General features: G+C 38.7%; 1 protein-coding gene across 1 annotated transcript; it reads left to right on the top strand.

Moving 5' to 3' along the window:
• The first annotated feature begins 261 nt into the window (after nt 1-261).
• cox16 (cytochrome c oxidase assembly factor COX16) lies at nt 262-13,098 on the top strand. Its single transcript, XM_066694548.1, has 4 exons — nt 262-431; nt 1,425-1,502; nt 10,861-10,929; nt 12,732-13,098. The coding sequence occupies exons 1-4, from the start codon at nt 369-371 to the stop codon at nt 12,855-12,857; spliced, it is 336 nt and encodes a 111-aa protein (XP_066550645.1). The 5' UTR covers nt 262-368; the 3' UTR covers nt 12,858-13,098.
• The last annotated feature ends 6,527 nt before the right edge of the window (nt 13,099-19,625 follow it).

Here is a 19,625-nt window from a genome sequence, read left to right as displayed (position 1 = left end):
TACATACATACTTACAAAATAAATGCAGCCAGGTTTTCAAGCTTATTCTTGCTGTTGTTGTGTTCTCAAGCCTCGCAAAACCATTTGGATACTTAGTAAAAGAAACAAATGCTGGGGGTATCATTTGAACAAACTGAGTGAAGGAGCAGGGAGCCTATCATTGTCTATTTTATTTGTGGTAAATTATATTGAACAGTTGGAAACCGGAACCCTTCTTTCTTATTATGTTGAATTCTACGGTAGCAAATGAAAGTGCACCACGTCATTTCCCGGAAGCAGGAAGTAGGTTTTGTATACACATTTAACTCAGTGATTTAGGAAGACGATCAGATGGGACTGTTTTGAAAATACCCCGCTATCGGACAATCATGTGGAGCAAATTTCGAGTCCTGCAAAAAAATAAAACGGCAAGATATGGGATCCCAATGTTGGTGAGTTATGAAAAGACACTGAGGACTTGATGCCCATGTGTTTTCAATCTTCTGACCTTCCACTCCGAGATCATAATGTATACTACAGTACATAACAATACAGCTCTCTGTGGACGTGTATTATCTGCGTATTATATGAAGGAAATGTTTAATTGCATTTATTTGATAGAAGATTATTTGTAAACGGTAAACCTGTGCAGTAACCTTCCCATGTAGATTCCCAGGCCAGGTTGAATCATAGCCTGAATGCATGCCCCTAGCTATATGTATTGACGGTAACTTGCCAGATACGTTCCCTTGCCAAGTAATGTCTCCTGGCAATAATAACCGCAGCACCAATATGTTGCATGCAAAAACTACCTATACATAAAGTGTATATCCATATATATATATATATATATATATATATACTATATATATATATATATATATATATACATTCATTCTACCAACCAAAACCACATTGCACTTTTAAAACACTATACCCCAGTAGAGTCTGTTTGGCTGTTACTTAGTATTACCAGCTATCTTCCTATTGCCTACATATTCACGATGTGCAAAATATGATTTCCACCATAAATATTTGCGTTCCTTATGATAATTTTGAACAATGTAATGCTTTATTGTTGCTCCTGTGTATTAAGAGCATTTTCCAAAGTTTTCTAAAGCTATCCTTTAGAAATTGATTATGTAATCCCTTATGAAAGTATACTACTGTACAGTTATTGGGGAGTTTTCCATTGTTTGTTTTTACCATGTTTTACTTAGCTGTCATATGTACTGTGTTTACCATGATATACAAGTCCGCTTTTTAAAAGATATTCAATAAACTTTACAAGTGTAAAATCTTAAAGTCTAGTAAATCCAGATCATATTTACCAATCAACCTATGCCTAGCTTTGAATGTAAATCGATTAATCTTGACATACTTTTCTACTCAAGTTTTCACCTTTTTGAAATGAGTCAAGCGACTGTTTATTTGCTTGTTTCCAGCTTTTGATTGTTGGAGGCTCTTTCGGGTTGCGGGAGTTCACACAGATCCGCTATGATGCCCAAAAAATCCAAAGAAAGGTAATTTTTTTGACAGCGTGGCAGAAATGCTGATGAAACCAAACGTCTAGGCTACTCTCAACACCAACCAGATGTTGCCTTGCTTTGATCCTAGTGCTTCTGTTGTACTGCCTTGGAGTCATAGGGGTGATTTCATTCAAGCTAGATGTAGTAGAAGACATTAGTTTTGTGATGTCTGTGCGCTGCAGCACTAATGCGGTACACCGCCAGGCTCATTTGATCGTCTGCTCCCAATTTATTGAATACCACAGAGGTGCTGTAAAACTGTAGTATCTAAACTTTGTGGAGAATTGGCAGGTGATGGAGGTAGAGATACAGTTAATTCACAGTCATTGTATGAGTAACAATTGAAATGTTTCATGATAAAATGTAACATAAATGAGTACTGATTTAAGAACTATTCATTACATATTGCTATTATTATGATTTATGATTATTAAATATACTAAATTGCAACATTTAAGTTTTCAAGCTGGCTACCACTGATGCAGACTTCCTCTTTAGTCAATACAGACATAATACAATTATATTATATTATATTATATTTATATACATTAGTTCCAATATAGACTAACCTTCCAGTAATACAGATTCAAAATCCTTGATCCTTGATTTACGAAACCATTCCTTCTCCATATGATATCAGGGTTTATTTTTATACTTTCAAGGTCTAAACAGTAGATTCATGATTGCCATACTATTATAGATTTTTATATAAACATTGGCCCCCTATCTTCAGATTAAGAAGATGTCTGGTCCCTCATCAGAAAAGCCCTCCCTTGAATGTTCCTAATTTGCATGCATTAATGCTGGTTTTCAGAATGATATGGCGGGGGGGACGATGGAATCCATAGAATGCTATCTTATTTTGTACTTGCAACATATTATCATTTGGTGCTATGTATAGCAACACGGCTGCATACACTGATTTACATAGCATGAATCAGAACAGAATGGAGAATTACACAGAATGGCTGTCACTTGAGGGCAGCAGCAAGCAGCATAAATGTTAGGAGACAGGAGCGTTTTTTGAGTTTAAATCGCTCTTAAGGACATGGTCTTGTTTGTGATTTCAAGGCTATTGAATTTTAAAGACCAAATTGGGCTGGATTTGTATTAAGCAGGGAGGTCAAGAGAAATAATTGATTCTAACGAAAGTATCTGCGGTGAAAAAGTGAACAGCAGTGGAGGGGGGTGGGGGGATTAATCTGGCCACAGATTTTACATTTGAGGATTTGAAGGCATAGATATCGTTTTGCACCAACAGCGTGTGTGTCAATGATGGGTGTGTTTTTGCCGCTATGGGCACAGACTGAGCCCCAGATAGCAAAACAAAACAAAAAACAAACCGCTGCAGAAATGGGTTCCACCGTTACTAATCCTTCACGTCATTAAAGGTGACGCACAATTCCTTTTTCTATTTTTGCCTGTTAAGTAAAAGTGTCGAGGAGCCCTGAGAACCTAAATGAGAGAGACAGCGTTGATTACAGTCACAGCTCTGGGGGGTGACAGATGATAAACAGATAAGCCCAAATCCTGTTGCAGTAGGGAAAGAATGTTGTAACTCGACACAATTAAAACAACTCATGAATCACTTCCCATTAGCCCAGCAAAGGCAAGACAGGGCCATAGCATTTAATTGTTGTTTTGTTTTTTATTAGATGTGCATGCATTTGGAAGGTTTGCACCGAACAAGAATGCTGGCAGAACTTTGCCTGGAGAGCAAGGATTTTATCATTTCAGTTTTGCTCATTACATTTTTGTAATGTACATGTGCAACAAAGACAACAAAACAACAACTATTTGAAGATCAGAAGCTGGAAGGCTAACATTAGCTAACATCTTCTCCATTCTTGGGAGCCATTGTTCCAAGTTATAATGATACGGGCCAGCATGTATTATCAAAGACTGGCACAGGACTGTAGCACATGGGTCAGCAAAAGACTCTGATTATACTTGGAAAAGAGGCCTAGTGGGAGTAGTCTGATGCAGAAACTATCTTTCAACAAATGCCAAATGCTGAACTGTTCATCAAGACACCCACATCCAGGCTAAACCACAGAAATGGGGGAATAAACTCCCATCAAGCAGGGTATTCATGGTAGCTGAAGAAATGCTTTTTGCTACAATGTTGCTCAAAGGTGATTCAGAGGGCCAGGGGCTGGTTTCTGTTGGAAAAGCATCAGAACAGACGATTGCTAAGTGGTTGTGTACCTCAGTTGGAAAAAATGTAGAAGTTGTAGTTTGACATGACCAACTTAAAATTAATTTAAGTAAAGTAATTTTCTTCTTAATTTTTTATGGGAAGATCGGAGATACATCGTATAAAATATATAAAACAAAAGACATGACAACGAAGTGTAAACTCTCCCATCCCCCTCCACACCCTGGAATGAAATCTATTTCACTAGTCTTGCATCAGCTTGTTCGCTTGCAGTAGAGTCTGTGTTGCCCGCAAAATAATTGGGATTAATTTTAATTTTAAATACTGTTTTCATCCTGTAAGCAAATCCCAAAGCTGCATATGTCTCTTTATTGTCTTGGTGACAAAACATAAATGGCTGTAATCCAACACTTACATTTAGGCCAAACATTTTGTTGTGTTTTTTTCTAATTTAAGATTTTATAGACATGCTGAATGCAGCGTTTAAGGATGCTTTAAAGACCTGAGAATTTGTCAGAACAGCATGAGAGTTGGCATTTACAGAGTGTATACATAAATATATGTATTCTTATAACTGCGATGCCAGAAGGATACATTCGTACTCTGTTCTCTACCCCCACATTTAAATCAATGTTTGAATGGCTATTTTGGTTTGGACACGCTGGCTAAATTCATAAAATGCAGAATGCACTTTAAAGAACCAAATAATACCCTTGTAAAAATCAGAACTCGATATACGGTATATACAGTACTGTGCAAAAGTGTGAAAAAATGCTGTAAAGTAAGAATGCTTTCAAAAATAGACCAATTAACTAAATGCAAAGTGAATGAACAGAAGAAAAATCTACATCAAATCAATATTTGGTGTGACCACCCTTTGCCTTCAAAACAGCATCAATTCCTCTAGGTCAGGGATGGTGAACCTTTTTTGAATGGAGTGCCCAAATTATGGTTTGTATACTTTGCTAAGTGCCAAAGATAAATTAGGGATATTAAAGTTCATACAGGGGCCAAATGTAATTTTTTTTAACCAATATTTATATTTATTTAGTTGTAATTAAGTTATTAAGCAAACATGCCAACAAAACAAAACACAATACATAAACATCTAAAAACTATGGACAGATAGAACCATCCCTCCCACCCACCACCTGCATCCACTGTCAACCTACCCCCACCTTGAACGTCCCCCCATATCCCTCTGTAGTTTGGAGAGCAAGTGCAGCTCCAGTCTGCTAATGGGAGTGTGCTGCAGAATATGAAGCTAAATGAAGCGAGGTGCATATTCTTCCCCCAAAAATATATAAATATGCAGGTTCCATTTTTGCTCACAGATTGTCAATTTACAAATATAAAAAGCAATAGTAATAGCACTTCAGTAGCGCGATCATTTTTATAATATGTCCCTTTATATTTTTGATAATGAGAATCTTTAATCCTCATTCAAATTAAATCAATCAATCAATCTTAATTGTATATAGTGGAACACCATGCCAAAGCATTTCACAACATTAAAGAACAGAATAGGTGCATCATACAATTAATACATAATTTAAATGTTGCAGTATTGCTACAGTGCAGCAAAATGCATGAATCACATTTCAGCACGCATTAAGTTTGAGGATTATAATGCTAAAGTACATTTAAAAACCCCATTAAAATCAAAATCTACCCCCAAAACAAAGTCCCACAGATTCTCCCATTGCCCTGCCGTTACACACAAGAAGTAGAAGTTTGTTAATTTGGCTGCATAGTAACCCTTCCATAGGGTTTTATTTTTTATTTGCACTTGCACTCAATCATTACAAATGCACCTTTATTTTGTTCAGCATATATTTACTTAAGATCTACTGCTTTTACATTTCGTTAAATAACTAAAACTGGTAGATTAATATACATTGTGTGGCACTTTTTTTTAATGAAAAAAATAATGCAGTGGTATCAATCTACTGCGATTGTGCACAAATGTACTATACAAAACAAAGGCATAATTTATTTATGAGAATTTACAGCTTTCTTTTCCAACTTTATTAAGTTTTTTTAATTGTTGTAGTGTTAAATATGAATGCTTGTGGCCATTTGCATTTGATACAGGAGATAACGGTAAACAAAATGCTTTCTCCCCGCTTGTTCAACAAACCCGTCCATTGTTGACCACAATTAATCTCAACAGCACAGACTTACAGTTTCTGTCATCTTCCTCCCAGTCCCACTAACATCTCGTCTGTGAAGTGCGGATCTGCACAGCTCCACCAATGGTAGCGAAGAATTCTGCAGTTCTGCGCATAACAGTGATAATCTGCACACAAGAACCTGACCTAAAACATGAATATTCAGAAGATAACGTGAGCGCTGATCAATTACTTTGGGGTGGTGCCGTCACTGCCAAATCTACTGACTGGTTTTCTAAAGTGCCAATCAGTTTAGACAATTGAGGTGCAGGCTGGCAATGGAAAAAAAAAAAAACGCAAATAGTCGTTCACTTATACGGCTCTGCGTGCCTCAGGTTCGCCATCCCTGCTCTAGGTACACTTGCACACAGTTCTTGAAGGAACTCGGCAGGTAGGTTGGCCCAAACATCTTGGAGAACTAACCACAGTTCTTCTGTGGATTTAGGCAGCCTCAGTTGCTTCTCTCTCTTCATGTAATCCCAGACAGACTCGATGATGTTGAGATCAGGGCTCTGTGGGGGCCATACCATCACTTCCAGTACTCCTTGTTCTTCTTTATGCTGAAGATAGTTCTTAATGACTGTCGCTGTATGTTTGGGGTCATTGTCATGCTGCAGAATACATTTGGGCCCAATCAGATGCCTCCCTGATGGTATTGCATGATGGATAAGTATCTGCCTGTACTTCTCAGCATTGAGAAGACCATTAATTCTGACCAAATCCCCAACTCCGTTTGCAGAAATGCAGCCCCAAACTTGCAAGGAACCTCCACCGTGCTTCACTGTTGCCTGCTGACACTCATTCGTGTACCGCTCTCCAGCCCTTCGGCGAACAAACTGCCTTGTGCGACAGCCAAATATTTAACATTTTGACTCATCAGTCCAGAGCACCTGCTGCCATTTTTCTGCATCCCAGTTCCTGTGTTTTCGTGCATAGTTGAGTTGCTTGGCCTTGCGCCCAAGACGTGGCAACAAGTCTTCCCTGAAGGCCAGAAGGGTGTACCAGGGTCCCACTGTTTTCTGCCAATTCTGAGCTGATGGCACTGCTGGACATCTTACGATTGCGAAGGGAAGTAAGCATGATGTGTCTTTCATCTGCTGCAGTAGGTTTCCTTGGCCGACCACTGCATCTGCGGTCCTCAAAGTTGCCCGTTTTTGTGCTTCTCCAAAAGAGCTTGGACAGCACATCTGGAAACCCCTGTCTGCCTTGAAACATCTGCCTGGGAGAGACCTTGCTGATGCAGTAGAACTACCTTGTGTCTTGTTGCTGTGCTCAGTCTTGCCATGGTGCGACTTTTGACAGTCAACTGTCTTCAGCAACCTCACCTTGTTAGCTGAGTTTGGCTGTTCCTCACCCAGTTGTATTCCTCCTACACAGCTGTTTCTGTTTCAGTTAATGATTGTGTTTCAACCTACATATTGAATTGATGATCATTAGCACCTGTTTGGTATAATTGTTTAATCATATACCTGACTAAATGCCTACAAAATCCCTGACTTTGTGCAAGTGTACCTAGAAGAATTGATGCTGTTTTGAAGGCAAAGGGTGGTCACACCAAATATGGATTTAGATTTTTCTTCTGTTCACTCACTTTGCATTTAGTTAATTGATAAATCTATTAACATGTCTATTTTTAAAAGCATTCTTATTTTACAGCATTTTTTCGCACCTGCCTAAAACTTTTGCACAGTACTGTATATATATATATATATTTTTTTTTTTTTGCACAGCAGTGATTATATTTAATATACAATATATCACACATTAGTTAGTTACCTAATTCAACAAAGAAGTGTTGATATCAGATACTATTATGGGCCTGTTGTTTGATTCCAAAAGTAATAAACACAGAGCACCAGGGCATACTGTGAAATAATTTATTCCATATCCATATATACCTTTGGATTTTCAGTAGAATCTGCATGTCAGGATTCCTATCACAACATTTTACACAACATATATATAATATTCCCTCATATATAATATACATACACACATACAGGTGACAAATTAAAGGAAAAACCAACATAAAGTGTCTTAGTAAGGTGTTGGGCTAACACGAGCTGCCAGAACAGCTTCAATGCTCTTGGCACAGATTCTACGAGTCTCTGGACTCTACTGGAGGGATGAACACCATTCTTCCAAAAGATAGTCCCTTATTTGGGGTGTTGATGATGGTAGAGAGCGCTGTCTAACACGTCAGTCCAGAATCTCCCATAGGTGTTCAATTGGGTTGAGATCTGTTGACCCCTTGTGCCCTGTGGATGGGACATTGTCATCCTGGAAGAGACCACTCCCATCAGGATAGAAATGTTTCACCATAGGATAAAGGTGATCACTCAGAATAAGTTTGTAATGATTTGCAGTGACCCTTCCCTCTAAGGGGACAAGTGGACCCAAACCATGCCAGGAAAATGCCCCCCACAGCATAACAGAGGCTCTGGACCCCATCACTGTAGGGGTCAAGCAGTCAGGCCTGTCCCATTCTCTTGGTGTCGCCACACATGCACTTGCCCACTTGTGGAGAACACTAGCCAGTTGAGCGTCTTTGTGACTGACGCTCCTGCCATTCATGCCCCAATAATGACCCCTCTTTCAAAGTCACTTAGATCCTTTCCTCTTGCCATCTTGATCAAAATCGAGGCCAACTGGGGCTGCTCAACATTTTTATTCATGATTATGTTAGTTTGTCCAAATACTTTTGAGCCCCTAAAATTGGGGGGACCACATATAAAAATGGGTATAATTCCTACACCGTTCACCAAATTTGGATGTAACTACCCTCAAATTAAAGATGAAAGTCTACACTTAAAGCTTGTTTCCTTACAAATCCATTGTGGTGGCATATAGAGCCAAAATTGTGTCACTGTCCAAATATTTATGGACCTAACTGTGTGTGTGTGTGTGTGTGTGTGTGTATATATATATATATATATATAATTTTTTTTTTATAATTTTTTTTTTTAAGATATCTAATAAAATGTATCGGAAGGACTGATTAAGTTGTAAATTTAAATGTAGCTGAACTCCTGCAAGCATATTTCAATATCTGTTCCTGATTCACGGAATGGCAATGTGATTGTACTGCCTGGCAGAAGAATGTCATTTATCTTATTTCATTAATGTTAAAGAAATGGATGGAGGACTCTCAAGGAGAGACCAAATAAGGTGCATGATCTTTTCGACCTCGGTGCAGAACAGTGGCTAAATATTGTACAATTTGTCTTGAACTTGTATTAGGAAGGGAATAGCTCTGTACTTCTAGATCACGGTTCGACCCTGTCTGGTTTCATACTCTTTTTCTGTCTTGGTTGGTTGTGGGCCACTTATCTGACTTGTAAAGGGTTATTATACATAAAACCATTGTTTTCTGTTTCTCACTTTGTAGTCATGGTTATTTGCCACACAATCCTATAAAGGGAAAGAGCTTTATGAGAGTAAATGATTGAAATGTGCTTTTATATTTTCGTTTGAGATGGATAATACAGTTTTGCAGTAGCGGTGAAGTATTTTCCCTTTATTAGCATGATTGGGGTGAGATTTCCAGAGGGCCCTGTAATTCTTTGTCTGTTAAATTATGCAGAGGACGATTTTCATTATTATCCCAGATTAAATTCCTCCTTGTGGTGCCAGCGATGGAGCAGTGCAGATAGCAGCCCTAGTGTTGTGTGGAGGAGAGCTGGCCACAGCCCACGTGATGGATCGGATCTGGGCAAATGCCAGATGGCATGACTTCTCTCAAGATCAGCAAGCAGGGCATGCACAGTTCAGTGTCTGTCTTTCCCCTGGCGAGCACTTTCCTGTCTGCATGCCTCCCTCCTCCCCTCGTGCAATATTGGGAATGTTTGGTTGTATGTACATTACACATGTACACAAAACGCTTAAATAAATCAAAACAAAAGAAAACAACCTGCCCCCCCCCCGCCCAAGAACTGTGCTTGAAATTCCAGGAAAACCGTTTATACACAGGTCACTCAACTGTTACTTGAATGACCTTCCTTCCTCATCTTAAATGTATGAGCATTAAAGTGATTGTAAGAATAATGATTTTGGAATATTTTTAAATTGTAATAATTTTTATTTTATTTTGCATGCTGTATTTCCTAATCTGTCTTCTGCAGTTATTGTTTAATGACCAATTAATCAAACTGGGCAAGGTGTGGAAATTGGATCAGTTGCTTCTAATTCTGTCAATTCATGCTCCAAAAATAAAGAAAGAAGGGAAGAATGCTAAAAGCTTGTAATGGCATTTTGAATATCTTTTGGCATGCCACAGTTCGTAATTCCAACAGCAAGAATCTGCAAATGGCTTAGACCAAATGTCCTAATTTGTACATAAAACAAGTAATGCATGAGAAATGGAAATGGAGTTGTGAAGTCACAAACAGGGATCTGTAGCAAGTGTTAAGCAATTATATTCGCTTAGCTGCTTTCTGTGGCATGCAATGTGTCATGATTCAGTGGAAGCTGAATAATATTACAGGATGCTGTCGTTCAGATGTTTTAAATTTAGCCTGATTAGTACACAGAAAGATTTGAGTGTCTGTCTTTCTTATAGGGGCTTCACACACAAACTGCTTTGATTACATAACATCAACCTTCTTAACTATACTTTACGGGAAAACCAGCCTTCCAAAATAAATTCGGCAATCTGATTTATTATCCGATAAATCAGTTACAGCACATACAGTCATGCAGCTTGCTGTAGTACTTTGCTGAACATTTTTTTTTTCCCACTGGCCTAAAAAGGATTAGAAAAATATGAGCAACTGTTGTAAACAAGAAAACAAATAGTTCTTCAAATAAAAAGATTTGCAGTAAGCTTTCATCCCAAGCCAAGTACTAGTGCTTACGTTACAGGAAAACTAATGAAATGGCAGTGCATAAGTCTCACTACCTGAAAAAATAATTGTGACCAACAAATTCCATGCAAAGATTTCTTCATTGATTTGAAATGTGAGCTTTTAAGTGTTTTACATCATGTACTCAAAGCCATATCTTGTCATATTGCCCCAAATTTCAGCTTGATCCATCACTGGAGGCCAGAATCAAAGCACAGAACAATCCAGTCACCTTGGAAGAAGAATATGAGGTATATTCCTTTTTGTATGTGTCTACCTTTCCTTCCAAATGTGTCGCATTCACATCTTTGCCACACGCAGTTATAAAGAGGTACAGAACTCATATAGGTTCCCTGTTTGCTTTCAAATTTCTATTGCCTACACTACGTTTCCCACACATGCTTCGGATTCCAATCAGGTCCTGGTTAGAAGTGTTGGAGAGCTACAGATGGAGCTAGATTCACCTCCTGCACTTGTGTCTTTATAAATGGCAGTTTTTATGTGGGAGGGTATTACATTTCTCCTTTTATCTCACATGTTGATAAACTTAAACTGAGTGTTTTAAAAAAAACAACAATAAAAACTTTTCTGCCTCTGAGCTCACGGATGTCAGTGATGCTCCCCTTATACACAGACCTGTGAAACTAATAAAAAGAAAAAAAACTCATGTTTCCAAGGTAAGGTCATTGAAATGTGAAGATCAGTCTGTCTGCTCCATTCTCCTCCTTGCCTTTTTTCTATTTTTTTTTTTCTCTCGTCCTCCTTCCCTGTTCAAGAAAAGAACTTGGAAGCAACGCCATGCCAACACACATTTAACGCAGGGTCACTTTGCATCATGTGTCAGACTCATTTTATTACGCTCTGTTGTGCTTAACAGCTTGTTTTGTCTCTCTTTTTAATGCAATTAATAAAATGACAGCTCTAATATATTTTCAGACCAGGAAGCATGCTTGAATGCTGGCAATATCCAAATCTTTTGGGCAATAATGCAGTGCTACCTTATTTTTGCAAGTTCCAGATCACGAAACAGTTTGAACTTAAAGCAGAATTCTAAAGGATACTTGTCTTGAATTATAGATCATATGTATAAAGAAATTTTTTGGTCAGATGGGGACATTTCAGCTGGTTACGTCAGTGTTGCACATATTTAATACACGGTACCTTACAAATGAGCTTTTGGGAATAGTGTAGGTTTGATTTACTTTCCATATACACCCATTTACAATCTAGTTTCCAACCAACCTGAACATTTCTGTTGTAAATACAATATCTAAGACTAATACAGCCTAATATGAACGGACATCTTTCACAGTTTTTTGCCCCGATGCAACACTGGCTCCAAATCAATTCTAACGCTATGTTAGGTTCACAAATATGTATGACAGAGAGTGTGTGAGTGTATGAATATATATTTTATTAGTCTTTTTTGCCCCTGTGTTGGCTTTCCACCTGTAACAGCACTTTCACAGACGTTTAGCGCTGCTTTCAGAATTCTACCGGCGGTTTTGCTTTTGCATTGTTTGAAAATGCCCCTGCAGTGTGGCTCCAGGCTGCCCGACCACTGCCTGGGTCTGCACTGCCATCTGGATCTCAGCCTTGCTTATGGAGTTATGGCCTTTTTCAAGAAATAGGCCTGTATCTGGAAAATTAAATGTCATTGGCTGAGCAGGTTGTATAAATGTCATCAAATGTCAGCTCCTGGCTACAGTGCAAAGAGTGGCAAAGTTCAGCAGCACCACTGGGCTGAAGCTGCAACTGCACGTGAACAGGCCAAGCTCAATGTTGGGGTAGCATCGATGTCGCTGGGCATGTAAGGGTTTGAAATTGGAGGTAAAGCAAGTGCACAGAGTAAAGAAGCATGTATCATATATGTCTGAAAACACAGCACGCCACTGCAGTTTTCTTTCCATCTCTTTGAAAGCGTGCTGATCATGTGTTGATTTTTAATAAGTCCTTCATTTCTAAGTGTTTAAGCTGCAGGGTTTTGGCTCTGCAGGTCCACGAGTGAGTATCACTGTGGTGAAATGAAGCATTTGGGTTTTGTGTCAAACAGAAACTGAAGGAGGTGAATCTGGACAACTGGAAGAACATCAGGGGACCCCGGCCTTGGGAAGACTCCCGGGAGTTCCAGGAGCAACAACACAAACTGCAGGCGGCCCGGCAAGCCAAGGAGTTGTAGAGGAAGGAGATACTTGTTTGCTTTGAAGTGCCGAAGAGCTCTAGAGCACAGGACAGTGAGGTAGAGATCAGCTGCTTGTGTGAAGAGGGCCTGGTTACAAACGGGAATGTGTGAGTTCTGTACCCAGTCAGTCCCAAGAAGATCCTTCTGCAGCCAAGAGACGCTTTGAAGCACGAATGACTTGCTGCTTGTGTGATACAGACAAAAACAGATTGTTTATTAAAAGCTTGTTTATTTATCATTCCAGGTCTGAAAATTGGTTTATGTGGTTGTTTTTGCTCCCTTTTCTATCAAAACACACATCACAACAAACAATCAAATAAGAAGTACACTCTTTCAGACACCAGTACATCTCCCTCTAGTCTGAGTAATGGTTGTGTGGTAAAATAAGATCTGAGACATGAATGGTGCTGACGGCATTATAACTTTTGGTTGAAGATAAGTGTGTCATTACAAAATTATTTTTTTCATGGGATCAGAAACAACTTGGAGACATGAGATTTCTACTGTTAAATGTTTACTTAGTTTAGCAGTATGTTACGATATCACCAAAGATGTTTTGAGATATTTGGCAAATCCCGTGGAGCACTTGATAGGATCTTTATCAGACTGAAGGCCACGTTTGTGCTTTATCACTTGGTCCTGCTTGACCTCTCAAATGGTATCTCCGTTCTCACTGCTGCTTCCCAGCTCTCATTTACCAATTGTCACTGAAGGCAACACAAACAGTTGTACTTTTCTTATAGTGGTTTATCCTAACATACATTTTATATACTGGTTTATGGCCCAAGATTCAGTATCTATGTTTGTCCAGACTAAAGCACATAGCATTGTGATTATATGGATTCTGGATGATCTTCTTCTTAGAATAAACAGTGTTGGACGGACGAAGGCCTTTGTTTCTGCCCACTGTTCAGATCCCACTCGAAGCATGACTGTATCCCGCTGATGTTCATCTCCTGTGAGCCTTTGTTAACCTGCATTGTGCTCAAAGAAGCAGCGAGATGCCAGAGGATAGCTGCTCTTGTGTCTGTGCACCTACAGGATCCTGGCAGCCAGTGCGTAGTGTCCTGCTGTTGTGTGGCACTTGAGGTGCTTTTACACCCAGTAAATCGAGAATCACTCTCCTCTTGAATAGACCTGGTCGTGTGTGTATTATACAACACAATTCCAGTGTCCCTTCTCCTGCCAGTTCAACAAATATATCATCTTGATGTAGTCTCTGTGCTGAGTAGGAAGTAGTGAGTGTATCTCTGCTGTTTGAAGGCTAAAAGATTTAACCTCTGATAATGAACTAAAGGCCAAAGGTCAGTGAAACTCAATCTGATGTAATGGATGAGTTGTTCATTTACCAATATAGATTTTAGGTTTTTTAAGTGTCATTGTGAGAGTCAGTCATTCGCTTGCAAGAGCAGAGGTCAGGAACTGCTTTTAGCTTCGAAAACGTACTTGTCATTATAACATTAGGCAGCTTGAAAAGGAGAAGCGGCTTTCTACCCATTCTCCTTTAAGATACCTTCTCGATATTTTTCCTGGAGGATGGTGAATGATATCCGAACACTGCAAATTTGTGTAAAGAAGCCTTTTCCTGGTCTCAGCCCTGAGTCTATTTGCTCTCCTGTGTTCCTCTGATCCATGCATGTGTGCGTTGAATTTGAAGCTGTGGTTTGGGTTGACCTTGGTCTCTGAGGCTTTACAATTCCTGCTGTGTATTGTCCTTCAAGGGTTCGGTCTAATTAGATTTGGATTTTTTTTTTTTTTTTTTTTTTTTTTTTTTTTTTTTCAAGTGTTTGTATATATATGGCTTACCATTCAGTCCCAGAAACTCTTATTTGGATTTCTTCCAGAGCAGCCATGTTCTGTATTGTAGAAATCAGTTAGATTCAGTATTAATATAAAATGTAGTGTATAGGTTTTTTTATTTATGTAAATATTATTCCTCCGATTCCCTTTTACACTTCCTGTCTGCTATTACTATGAGTTATTTTCAGAAGCTATTAACCGTCCTTGGAAATAGTTCTCCAATGACAAATGACAACACAGTCACGCATACAACAGGATACTGGAGAGGAAAGGAAAGGATTAACACCGAAGTACAGTTCATCTGCTTTAAAGAAGTGAGTAATGGTTATTGGCTGGATTGTGCTTGTCCTGTGTACCCAATAAGGAAAACCACCACAAGAGGGCGCTTTTGATAAGTATAGCACACTCACCTTCTTTACTGCCTTCTGTGCTGTAAAAAACAGCATAAATAATGTTAACTGGCTTTTGTTATCCCAGTAGGAAATCATTTTTATTGCAGTTAGGAAGAAGTAGTTCACGAAGGAATTTAATCAAATTGTGAACTGCTTTTTAATTTACTTTGGAAGGTGAAAAATACATTAAAGGGACTATTAGATTACATTTGAACTGAGTCAAGACAAGCTGTGTACACTTTTGACATCCACTCACTTGCTTTTTATCTTACGTCATTATTGTTAATTGGAATCTTGACAGTTGTTCAGGCTGAATCACTGTTCAACAATATGTGAAATATCATTGATAAATAAGTATAGTTTCATTAACAGTATTTATTATTTATTAAACTCAATGAATCGCCAAATCACATTGTTTTAAATGAAGGGTGTAAATACTTTCAGTTACAAAATGTATAAATGCTCACATTCTTTCTTTAAAGTAGGATCTAAAGTATTTTAAAGTGTATGGGTATTAAAATAATCCCTGTGTGGATATAGGATTTATATAATTAAAAAAAAAACATTTTTTTCTTTATATATATATATATAACATTTAAGTGTTGACCTTGTGTAACCCTTTTTTGAGAGAATAGCAGGACGTGTATTCTGTAAAGATCTTTGGGGAATTATTTACTTGTATGTTTATATAAAAATATATAAAAAAAAAAAAAGACAGCCTACTCATATCAGGTTTTAGGAGACTTCCAAAACAGCGTTGTTTACTCGGGGGTCTAGAAGGAGAGAGTCGGCAGTAATATATATATATATATATATATATATATATATATATATATATATGTATACTGATTTATTTTCTGCACGGAGTGCGCTTCACAGCCAAGAACATTTGGGATCCCGTGGAGAGGAAACCCATTGCTCCCTTTTCCAAAGGATCTTTTATTTCCATCACTCAAACCTGACAGATTCAACTGCTACAGCCAAACACCAGCTTAAAATCCCCCAAAGCTCCTTGGCCAGGCTCCTGCACTCCCGGACTCGTGTAATTATTGCCCTCTGCTGATTATATTTATCGGGAACAGAAATGAAGATGTTAAAAATTCATGTTAAATTCTGCTCGTTTCCTATGCATTATTGAAATGTGTGTTCATGCTGCAGTGGGAGAGTTCTGGCGGTGCTTGGAGGTCTTAGTGATGGCACGAGGCAGCTTTAGCAAAGTCACCAGAGGCAGAGACTCTATGCCTCAGTAATGCCAGTGGGACTTCCGCTGCAGTTGTTGTGAGGATCTTCTTGACAGACCTATGGGTCACACATAAAGAGATCTGAGCGTGTTGTTTTTTTTGTTTTTGTTTTTGAATATTCTTTTGTAAGTGTTTCAAGTTTCCTTCTGATTTGGCAGCAACATCCAGTTACAAGACTGACCTTTCAATGCTCAGCTTGGGGTGGATTCTAACAGAATGTTGCTCATCTAATTGCCGAAGTATGTAGGACAGGCCCCAGAAGCGTAGTGTGTTGAATGGCTGTGAAGGTGATTTAAGGCAACCTCTGGTCAATTTTTAGATTACAATTCAGATGCACACTGGTTTGATTTGATTCGGGATTGCAGCTGACAGGATCTCTGTTATTCTTTTCTCCGGTTGAGCTCTTTTGTGTAGAAGTAGCATTGCCTGTACATTTTCAGGCTTGAGGATGGAATGATACACCCACAAAGGTTAAAAAATGGCTCTTCAAGCATAATGCTTCAAAGACAATGTTAAATCCAGTTAAGAATGGGGGGAATTAATTGGCTGGGGAGTACTGGTAAATGGAAAGGGAAAATCAGGTGTATCCCTGAGTAGCCTTCCCTATGCAAAATCTTAGGGAATCACACAGCAACAAGTGGGAGTGTGTCACTGTGGCAGACGAAGAGGATTCGAAACCGTTTTGTTCAGAGCACCCTCTTCCATTCTCTTGGCAGACTCTCACAGCCAATCCAGTGGAGGAATTGACTTTGGGAACGAAACCATGGTTACAGTGTGTGCACAGAGAGAGCTACGAGGGGCACGGCGTCCAGAGGAGCTTTAATTGGCACATGCCTGAGCACCCTGGCTCCTCCAGGAGTGATGAAGATCACTGAAGTCAAAACAGCAGAGTCCCTGACCACCTTCCGGCGACACATCTTTTCAGACTGTAGTTGTAATTTAGTCATTTATTCTCCTGTGGATTGCACTTATACAACGTTTTGTCATACTCTTGCCCTTGCTTTACTCGTATTGTTTTATTTTGATTTCCCCTAGACTCCCTCTCCCTTAGCTCTTAACTTTGACTTGTCTGCACTTATCAGCTTTTACAATTTAGGATGTAAGACCTTATAATTATATATTGTCTACTGTATATCTCGTATACACTTGTGTAAATTCTGAATTTGTAAAATGTAAAATGCTTTGAACTGCACTGTATTATTGCGCTTTGTATTGCTCTTATGTTTTGTAAGTTGCCCTGGACAAGGGTGTCTGCTAATAAATAAATAATAATAATAATAATAATAATAATAATAATAATAATAATAATAATAATAACTAAGGGTTCCTTCAAGTAGAACATCAATAACAGGATCTTAGTCTTTATTGAATAATCCAGATTGATTCTGCTGACAGGTGCTCCAGGGTCTACAGAAAAACATTTTGAGCTGCTCTGTGGACTGTGGAACACAATAGGTCTGGATGGGGATCTGCCTCAACCTGGCCTGCAAGTCATGCCCTTCCACTTCATTGCAGCCCCCGTGGAACAGGAAGAACAAGAGCATTGATCTCTTGATGTGACCCAGCATGCTTTGGGCAGGGCAAAAACAGGTCAGTGCGCTTATCCAGCATCAACCATTGATATGGAGGTCAAAGTAGTTCAATGAAGAGGCCTGCTAATGCTAAAACCAATACTTTTTTTTTTTTTTAAAGAAGTCATTTGAATTAATTTATCATATTAAAAATGTCTTGGCCAACTTTTCACACTAACAGTTCTCCCTTAGGGCCAAACGTGCTGCTTCATACCACCGCTTCATACCAACCGGGAATGTGCCAGAGCCCTTTCCAATGGATGAATGAAGAATGAAGAAAAAAAGGTTAAGAAAATCTCTGGAGTTCTATCTCAGCCTCCCAAATTACACAACAGGCTTTATTTAGAAAACTAGACATGGTGGAAACTTCATGATTGTGGCAGGTACATTTTCTAAAAGCAGGCTTGTCAGTGGCACTGTGATGCATGCCAAACCATGAGCAAACATAACATTGTGAGAATGCTGCTTTTTTCGGGAGCATTGGAAAAATAATGCTAGTTTCCAACCCATGTATCTCACACATAATTATATATTATTTCCAAAGTGTAACAGTGCTAATATCGAATTTCAGTGGTTCTGATGATTCATTCATTCATTTGCATACAACTGGATACAGATAGGAGAGACTTCCCTGTAGCTCCAATTTGTCAGCAGGGAGGATTGACAATTCTCACATTTCTGGCTGCCACTCTTCTCGGTTGTTGCTCACTAATTATTTTGTTGTTTCTTGGCAACCACCTCCTCTTTGTTGTGCTATTGTTTACGTGCTCTGAAGATGGTTCTTCCTGGAGCTGGTTCCTCACATGCCTGTCCTTGCCATTGTGCGCTGTATTGCATCCTTGTTTGCCCCGTTTCCCTGGTTTCTTTCAGATTGTCAGCAACTGTGCAGCTGCATGGTTCACAGTATTGTAGGGATATCTCAGGGACCTACATTCAGGGTGATGGTAAATCCAGTTTGGTGGACAGCTTTTAGTAAATCCACCTGACAGTATATGTCATTCTAAGGAGAAGGATGATGTAAGCATTAATTTCCAGTGTAGCATGCATTATTAGTAATAGATCGTGACAATAGTTCAATACTGGGAAATGAAGGAACAGCAAAATCACAAATGTCCGTGTAAATTGGTTTAAAAGGAGCATTTAGGAAGTATTTTGTATGATGGAATGCACTGAAGCTTGCAACTTCAAATAATATTTCCTTGCAAAGAAAACAGTCTGTTGTGTGGCAGGAGATCTCAAATGAGAAAAATACATGTTTTTAATCAATGTACTGGAGGAATTCGTCTAGTTTTTTTTTCCAGTTTGGTTGTTGTTAATGACTTATGACATTCTTAGGCTTACCTATTTGATTTCTTCCTGTATTCTTTTGAAATTTGGTTGGTGGACTGGCAGTAAACAGTAACACAGTAACTGGGTTTGTTTATAGTTCAGGATATACCATCTTATTCCAAGAAAGCTTTTACATGTTACAGCTGCAGGTGTAAGTTAAAACATCCCCGCATACTGACTCTGAAAACTACAACAAAGACTGCAGGCTATTTTCTTCCAAAGGAGATTTCTCCCTGCAAAAACCAAGTTACTAATAAGGGAGCTACTAACCTTTCCAAAAGCATAAATGCAAAATTGTGCACTTAGCATGAACAATCAATTAAATTATTATTAGTAGTGTTATCTACAAAACATAAACCTCTCATTTGTTCCAATACGTTTCTGACTCAAAGGGATGTTTTGATTTGTAATCATATTTGTTTGTATATTTGT

The sequence above is a fragment of the Amia ocellicauda genome, chromosome 21, assembly GCF_036373705.1.
Source record: "Amia ocellicauda isolate fAmiCal2 chromosome 21, fAmiCal2.hap1, whole genome shotgun sequence".
Taxonomy (NCBI): Eukaryota; Metazoa; Chordata; class Actinopteri; order Amiiformes; family Amiidae; genus Amia; species Amia ocellicauda.
This window is presented reverse-complemented; position numbering and strand designations above follow the sequence as displayed.

Bases quoted from the DNA above. Each gene is read 5' to 3' on its own strand.
- cox16 (XM_066694548.1), top strand. From the start codon at position 369: ATGTGGAGCAAATTTCGAGTCCTGCAAAAAAATAAAACGGCAAGATAT. The intron at 432-1,424 runs GTGAGTTATGAA...GCTTGTTTCCAG, and splicing joins GATATGGGATCCCAATGTTG to CTTTTGATTGTTGGAGGCTC. The intron at 1,503-10,860 runs GTAATTTTTTTG...CCCAAATTTCAG, and splicing joins CCCAAAAAATCCAAAGAAAG to CTTGATCCATCACTGGAGGC.